The 8,413-nt window shown below is 37.4% G+C and overlaps 2 protein-coding genes across 2 annotated transcripts in view; both read left to right on the top strand.

Annotated features, from left to right (window-relative positions):
* Positions 1–127: 127 nt before the first annotated feature.
* Positions 128–3,704, top strand: mrpl1 (mitochondrial ribosomal protein L1). The gene is made up of 9 exons (XM_079473063.1): positions 128–237; positions 755–863; positions 968–1,238; positions 1,904–1,987; positions 2,121–2,192; positions 2,387–2,498; positions 2,593–2,690; positions 2,842–2,923; positions 3,297–3,704. The coding sequence occupies exons 1-9, from the start codon at positions 207–209 to the stop codon at positions 3,392–3,394; spliced, it is 957 nt and encodes a 318-aa protein (XP_079329189.1). The 5' UTR covers positions 128–206; the 3' UTR covers positions 3,395–3,704.
* Positions 3,705–6,385: 2,681 nt separating this feature from the next.
* fras1 (Fraser extracellular matrix complex subunit 1) overlaps positions 6,386–8,413 on the top strand; it is a gene marked incomplete at its 5' end in the record, with an annotated part of 107,972 nt that continues 105,944 nt past the window's right edge. The window contains 2 exons of the mRNA XM_079471114.1: positions 6,386–6,452; positions 7,399–7,430. Of these exons, the coding sequence (XP_079327240.1) occupies positions 6,386–6,452; positions 7,399–7,430 (99 nt within the window). The remainder of the gene's footprint in view (positions 6,453–7,398; positions 7,431–8,413) is intronic.

Below are 8,413 nucleotides of genomic sequence, written 5' to 3'. Positions count from 1 at the left end.
AAGGTAGGCAAACCATGAAAACAAATGACCCTGTCTACTGTCGTACATAGACCTATTTTTGATATGATATGAATATGTATGCCAGAATACGGCACTGTTTTAAATAGGAGGTGTGTTTACTGCGGTCGAATATTTATGGATAGGAACCTTTAGCCACCGCCGATGCGCAACACGGCATATTAAGCGTAACACAAAATTCTGTCAACATGGCCGCCTCCTCTAGGAGTTTATTAAGAGGTCAGTTTTTAAATGTTACGTGTTTTAATGATATTCTACATGTTCTAAAGCCACTGTAATTGTAGATCTGGTGTTGGGATTTAAAAGTTCTTAAATTCTCATGAGCAGTTGTATTAGCACAATGATGAAAATCAGAGCGCGAGCATGGATGCAGCAGCAGCATTTATTAACATGATGATTACTCTCCGCGATTATTACAATACACATTTGAAATCAGACTGTCTCATCAAGCAGCAGCAAACATACAGATGAGGAAACATTGGAAGCAATTATAACAACAATTATAACAGCATTTGGCTGACGCTTTTATCCAAAGCACCTTACATTGCATTCTCCTATACATTTGATTCTAAGTATGTGCAATAACCTGTGATCGAACCAACAATCTTGGCATAGTCTAGTGCCATGCTCTAACCACTGAGTTGATCGCTTGCTTGTTAGTTAGGTACTGAATAATTCTGAGACATTGAATTAATAAATAATTCTGCTGTTCTTCTGTACCCTGTTTCACACACAGTCTTATCCAGATGTCCAGAATTTATCCAGAGTAAATTCTTTCCAGTTTCCTGCAGTTCACTGGCAGCACACAAACAGTTACCCATCAGATCATATGCCGCTGCAGCTAAGTGAGTTTGATTCAGATGATAGGTCTTAAAGAAAAATATTCTTTTTTTCACAACATTTGTCTCTGACGAAGAACATAAAATTATAATTTCTCTTATTTGCATAGGCCAGCGCAGAAAGAAAAGAAAGAAGAAACGGGCAAAGAAAAAGTGGTGAAAGAGAAAAGACAGATTGATGACAGAGACAGGCATAAACCATATGGACTCACTGCCTGGGCTCCATTAGATGATGTGTATATTGTCAGGTATTATCCTAAACCGGTTTATGAGATGCCAGTCGCCATTGAAATGCTGAAGAACTTTCAGAAGTTGGACTTCACTCCTGAAAACCAGCCTGTTTACATAAACTTGTGTCTTGACATGAAGCTGGAGAAAAAGGTAATGTTTGGATGGTTGTCTTAAGAGTGTGCATGGAATGCTTTTCATCTTTTGTAACGCAAAGCTTACATACCAAATTAAATACTTAAACTTTTAATACATTTGACAGCTGCTTTGACCCTGAAATAAATCATCAAATCTGTGTGTTTGTATGGAAATATGTCCCAGAAGCTAACAAATAGTGTCCTCTGCGGAAGGTATAGTTGCCGATAGATTTAAACTGTGCTGCTTTTTATACACTTTAATCAACTTTAAATGCATCAGTATCTGCATCAGATGTGGAGAAATGATAAAACTCCATTTATTCTGGGCAAATATACAAATGCCACTGGCGCCATAGCTTCATCAGTCAACTAGAGCAGTTGCTGAAATACACGATACATAGTGGAAGGAACATTTGTCGTAAAATAATGCAACAGAAATATGTGGCGAATGCAGAAGGTTCTCAATACTCATGAAAGTTCACTTATAAATTAAAAATGATGTTAAATGAACTGGAAGTAACATTATGTCAAGTTTGCTCAATGAAATCTACTCTTGTCTGTCAAGTTTCTCCCTAGACATGTTGCATTGTTTAAGATAACCTTTGCGTCACATAGCAAACAGTTATATTTGGACTAAACATTTAAATTACATAAAAAAAATTCATTTCATTGTGTTTTTAGAAAAAAGTGGATCCATTTGTTAGCACAATGTATTTACCACACCCCTTCAAGACGGATTTCAACAAAGTTGTGGTTTTCACTGAGGTAGGGGTAGAACTCTGCCATCCCTTACACTACACAATACAGTGTTGATGAGTGAACGTATATTAGAAAATGTACAGCTCTGTTTAAGAAGGCTGCACATTTTACATACATTAACTCAGTTTGGGTCTTACAGAATCCGGATCAAGCCAGAATAGCAATGGAAAATGGAGCAACAGTTGCAGGTGGGGCTGAGCTGGTTGAAAAGGTAAGCTTAACACTTTAACTCTCGTCTGTATTTACCTTCTCTGTCTGCATTCACTTTTCCCTATTTGGGTGGTTGCTTCTATGAAATGGAAGTCATTCTTTAACTTCTATGTTGAACCACTACGTATACTGTATATAGTGAGAAAGGGAATAATTGACTCCAATCTACCGTCTTTCAATCGACGTTAACTTCAGATTTTAGCGGATGAGATCACAGCAGATTTTTACTTGGCTGAGCCGGGCATTGTACAAAAGTTACTTCCTTTGAAAAACAAGCTGAGGAAGAAGTTTCCCAAGAGCAAGAGAGGTTAGTATCCTTTTTAGGTCTCAGATTAAGTATTGATTTATTGAATGTACAACTGAGCAGAGATTCAATTGCTTTTTTATGTTCCTTGCATTAGGATCGGTTGGGATAAATATTCCCAAAATGCTTGCATTGTTCAGGACTGGTTATGAATATATTGTTGAGGACGTCTGTGTTAACACACAAGTTGCAACAGTAAGTCAACGTTAAGCTGCTTTGTTCTTACATTGTAACACAGTTACACTACATTTAACGTGTTATTTTGTGATTAAAATAGCTGTTTGATCATTTTGACATCTTAAGTTAAATTTGTTTGATTGGTGATATGACTTTGTCTGTTAAACAGCTTGATATGCCCAAAGACTTTATTATTGAAAACATTCAGGCCGTATGTAAAGATGTGGCCAGCCACAAACCAACAGAATTGGGTAAGTAATGTTTTAAAGTAAGTACATTTTTATTTAATTTCCCTGAAAGTTCAAGATTTATTTTTATATAAAACTGTACAGTATACTGACTGACTGAAAAAATGATGGTCTGCTTTAAATTAATTGTTCTTAAGCTCCTTACTGAATTATTAATTATAAAAATCAGATTAAACAGATAATCATTGGTGTTATTTGTTAGCCTGCAAAACAGTTCAGTTGTTTGCCTAATGTCTTCTACATTTACAACTACGTATATGGGACACATTCAGTACCTTTAAAGTTTTGTGCAAATGTCAATACTGTTTAGAAATCCTTTTCAACATTTCAGAACCGGTTCCAATAATTGTATTATGTGTTTGTTTTTAATTTACAGGGCCCTTTATTGTGCAGGCAGTCATCTGCAGCAGGACAAGTGAGGGGTTGCGTGTCAAAATTGAGGATTTATTACCACAGGAGCCAGAAAAGGCATGAGAGTTTTGTTTTGTATATACTGTATTTGCATTGTACGAATAATTTACACTGTAATAAAATCTTAACTATGATGATGTCAAATACTGTTTTGTTATACTGTAGTTTTGTACTGTGGTTTTCTTTGCAGTAGAACTATAGAAATATATGATGCAGAAATATATTGTAGGAGGCTGTTCAGCAGAAGACTCCACCATTGACTTTATTGTCAACTCACCTAAATGTGTGTTTAAATTACCTTTAGTTCGTTTGTGTAAACCTCTTCCTTTGAAAGCAGCCTAATATCTTTAGATAAACTAACTGGTGTTCTGACAGTAAGTGTCACCTGTTTGCACTTCTGTGTCTAAGGAATAGAAATAGGGCTTCTCTCGCAGCCATCATCAGGAGTGGTCAGGCAACTGGACTACTGTCTGCAACCATTGTTTAGATTAGATTTAACTTTATTGTCATTACACAATGTACAAGTACAGTGCAAGGAAATTTAGTTTTGTCTTACCAGAAGTGCAATAGTACAATGTACAATGAACATAAAATACAGGTATACCTATAACTTTTAATAGGAAATTTACAGATGGGTATATACAATGATAAGTTATAGCAGTAATAAAAGTAGTGCAAGTTTTTGCATATTTAGTTGAAGTACCGGAGTGCAAAGGCACCTTAAACGCCTGCCGGAGGGTAGGAGAGAAAACAGTCTTTGGGCGGTATGAGATGAGTCCTTAAGAATACTGTGAGCTCTACGTAGACAGGGTTTCCTCTGGATGTCCTCAATGGCTGGAATTTGAATCCCTGCGATGCGCTGGGCGGTTTTCACCATCCACTGCAGTGCAGTGCAGATATAGAATGGAACAACTGATTGAGAAGATAAAGGAAAACGTTTAGAAAAGCTTTCCTCAGATCTGTATTTTCCTTCTCTGTTTGCATTCATTGGGCTAGATAAAGTACTGTGCCATGCCATCAAGGATGTATGGTGTACAACCATATTTAGATAGGCAGCATGTTTTAAATTTCCACCCACAGCTACACATGAATGGCCGGAGTTCGGACCCAGGGTTATCCAGGAGAAGGTTCTATCAGACATTTTGTCAAAATGTAGTTATTCACATTCTTATTCTGTGACGACTTATTTACATTGTGTTAAGGTTTTTAGGCTGTGTACATTTTGGGACGTTTTTTTTAGAAAACAAAGGTCTAGCTTTGTTAAAGTTTTGGAAAGCATTCAACTTAACGTAATGTCAACACTAATTTTGTTTTAAAACACAAAATTAAAGTTAACTGTTTGCAGTGCTTGAAAAGTATTGCTTTAAGTAATGTTTTGCGAGATTACACGAAGCATAAAAGTAATTAGATGGAATTAGATGGATCTGCACTTGGCCCTTTCCAAAAATATTCATTTTCAAATTTGAGAGGATTTTGATATTGTACATTTAGAACAAATGTAGTGTCTCTGTCTTTATGAAAGTTCTATATATCTCAAAACTGCTCAAAATGCAGCTATTACATGATCATTCCACACTGAACAAATACACAATAATGTCAAAGAAAACGGGAGTCATCTGAGTCTTTGAGCCTCCACAATCTCTTTCAATGATGGACCATGAAAGTTGTAAAAGTCGTTTTCAATGTAAACGTCAAAGCGAAAAAAATATTGTTTTTGTTTGTGCAGATGTTCGAAAACACGTAGAGTGAAAAGCACTGTGTAATTATTGACATGTACATTTAGTCATTTAGCTTTTATCCAAAGCGACTTACAAAGAGCAATAGTTCATTAGGTGCTAATACAAAGTTACTAGTTTCAAGAAGCTAGACCACTACCTGTTGAGAGAGAGAGTTAGTGTACTTTTTTATTTTTAAATTATAATCTCGTAATGCTCCTGAGTATGACGTGTCGCTCACTGCTCCCAGAACTCTCTGTAAATCGCTTTGGATAAAAGCGTCTGCTAAATGACTAAATGTAAAACGTGTAAAATCTCGTCTTGTTGTTCTCTCCGTATCAACACCAGGTGGCAGTAAAAGATCACGCGCCATTCTTACAGGCAGCAGCCACCTCGCATGGCGCCGATGATAATACTGTTATTACTGCGGTAAAAAACAACGGTCCCATTTGGTATTTTCATAATATCTTAAGGGCATGAATGATAATAGCATGAGATAAAAAAGCAAGTTTTGCCGCATGTACCAAATATTCAATCCATATAATTTATTTACAATGCCTAGGATTAAATGGTGATTTACATTGGTTAAAGGGGTTTGTCATGGTTTACTGCAAAGCCAAAAAAGTCCATGTTTCTGTTTTTATCTGCGGTCAAGAAGCGGATTGCACCGCTCCACGTGACTCCCTCAAAGCAATCCGTGTCAAATAAAATTGTATTAATGCACTTTGTTGACACGTTTAAAAAAAATAGAAAAACATTGTCTTATATAAAATTCAGAAAACACGTGCGGGACTCCGATAATGAGGTTCAACTAAATCGATGTGCTTCCATTTCTGATCGAACTCAAGTTTCACAAGAATGTATCAACTCATCCGTCAAAACTCGAACGGCTACAGGTTTTGTTCCCACAGAAGGGTGAGGAGAAGGAGGGGGGGGGTCTCCTTAACTCGTGAATGCATCTGGTGGTAGAGTCTCCAGTAACTCACTTTAAAGAGCAGCTCGTAAGTTCAAAACGACGGTGGTTTGCAGCGCGCTCCTGTGTAATTATTCGCCTCCAAGTTTTCTTTGCAATGTCCTTGTGCTTTTAGGAGGCAGGACTTTTCTGTGGGAAGTTTCGTTGATCGTTAAGTTGGGCAGCGCACCGGAGTGTATATTCGGTCTGGAAGCTTTCCAGTAACGAGACCGGACCGTCTTACTGCGGGACTTCAAGCTCAGTCACTGGCGCAGCTTTTGCTTTGAGTCCTCGGAAAGGCAACGATGAGACCCTCTATTTCAGACTCAAGTTGAAGTGATTGTGATTGTTAACATTTGGATTACAGAAACAGTCTTTAAAGTGAATATGGGTCCTGTTTGGATCCTTATCGCCGCTTTAATTGGATGTTGTGCCGGCTCACTCGGCGTGGAAGGTTGGTGTTCTACCTATCGGGATTTTACTTTATTCAGTTGTAAATTATTTGTCTTATATAGATCAAACTAGCAAATTTTCATGCACATTCTGATGGTCGATTTACAAAGATTTCAATGGTGTTATGTCCCATAACTGCATGTTTGCGACTGGTGTGCATCAGCATATCAAACGCAATCTGCGTCCTGTATTTCGTTTCTAAATAGACATCTCAGATCAAGGGCAGATATTCATTAAATTGTACTAGCGACTATGTGGTATAAAATTAACGTATGTAGCTGATTGATTTTAACCTCTAATTCTTTTCTGTCTTCATGAAAAAAAGGAGAATAAATTGTACTAACCTCAATGTTCTTAGCTTTGTACACTGTGCTAGGCTTTAATGGACTAGTTTTGATGCACTTATTTTTCTTGTTGCCTATGTTCCAATGTTTCCTCATCTGTAAGTCGATTTGGATAAAAGCGTCTGCTAAATGACTAAATGTAAATTGTTGTGATACTAACGGTGATTCTGAGGAATTTTGATGGACAAATTGTTCTCATGCGTTATGTCGTCCCTTTGCATGAAGATCTTAACTTTTTCTGTAGGTTTTTAGGTATGTTTTCAAAAGTGGGAAATCTAAATACATCGTATTTACTAATATATCAATTAATAATTGTAAACAATTCAAAACATACTAGGATTCCGAGTGTAACACACCGACATCAATTTTCTTTTCATCCATTTGAGTGTAATCCGTAAAATTTCATTAAAACAGTGCGTGACTGCCTTTTGTTTCCTCTCACACTGGGAGACAGGAAGGGTATTTATGTGTAGATCCAAGACATTGTCAGATACATGATTGCCATGACTGTGACACTTGTCTGCAAGTAATAATGAACTTGTCAATTGGATTTTGGGTGATAGCTCATGTATTGATTCTTTTCTCTGTTCTCCCCATCCACAGGAGCATGTGTCCATCAAGGCTCATTGTTTGCGGTATGTACCCCTCCCTTGTTTTCGCTTCTTTTAATCTGAGTTTTAATGTGCCTGAGTGGAGATCTGACACTTTAAACAACATCCCAGTCCCATTTTTGCAAGCCGGACATTGTGTCATTAATTATTTAGGGGACCATTATCAGAGCACTGGCTCTGAAAGGAGTCGCCTGATAAAGTATCAGTCAAAAAACAGACCTAATAGTCACTACGGATATATTTGAGGAGAAGTGCTCATAAATAATTAATCCATGTTGACTTTGCGAATGCTAATGAGGATGGGATGGTCTAGATGATGTATATTGAGAAATGGCTGCTGAGAGAAAGCGTTCAGGTGTCTCTTTCGCAGCTTAGTGCAAATTGTAGGGCACCTCTCAGATATCCACGGGTTTGTTTTTCTTCATTTGCCACACTGCGTGCTTGCAGAAGATACGATTGCCCTTTCGTTGTTGCCTTTACTTTGTTGCCTTGTTGTCTGACAGCAATTTGGGTTATACATAAGCGTGCAATTTTAGACGTCACCCATGATTACTTGCATAATATTATCATAAATGCATAAAAGCTGTTAAAAGTGTTTCTCTCTTGTGTTATTAAAAGAAAATGTTTGAAAGCAGCTGGTTTTCTTTACAAATGCATAATTTAGAACTGTGCGCAACAGATTTTCTTTGTGGTTTAATAGGGAATAATTACAAATCTCGGCCTGTGCCATTGCATTAATGACCGTAATTGAAAGTAGTGTAAACACAGCAGCGGGATTCCTCTGTCCTTGCTCTGAGAACTGTGCTGTGGAAATGAATGGTATGTGTAATACCCTATACCTCTACTTGTCCTGCTTGAAGAGTCTTTGTGTGAAAAAGTGTGGGGTGGGGGGGTAAGAGTTGGGAAGATGGTCGCGGGCAGGTGGAGACATGCTGGAAAGAGGCAGCAAGAGGCTTTTTAGAGTTCAAAAGAAAAATCTGCCAAAACATATGAAGCCAAAGTAGTTA

The sequence above is a fragment of the Barbatula barbatula genome (genome assembly GCF_947034865.1).
Source record: "Barbatula barbatula genome assembly, chromosome: 2".
In the NCBI taxonomy this organism is placed as follows: domain Eukaryota; kingdom Metazoa; phylum Chordata; class Actinopteri; order Cypriniformes; family Nemacheilidae; genus Barbatula; species Barbatula barbatula.
This window is presented reverse-complemented; position numbering and strand designations above follow the sequence as displayed.

Bases quoted from the DNA above. Each gene is read 5' to 3' on its own strand.
- mrpl1 (XM_079473063.1), top strand. From the start codon at position 207: ATGGCCGCCTCCTCTAGGAGTTTATTAAGAG. The intron at 238-754 runs GTCAGTTTTTAA...TTTCACACACAG, and splicing joins CTCTAGGAGTTTATTAAGAG to TCTTATCCAGATGTCCAGAA. The intron at 2,924-3,296 runs GTAAGTAATGTT...TTTAATTTACAG, and splicing joins CCACAAACCAACAGAATTGG to GGCCCTTTATTGTGCAGGCA.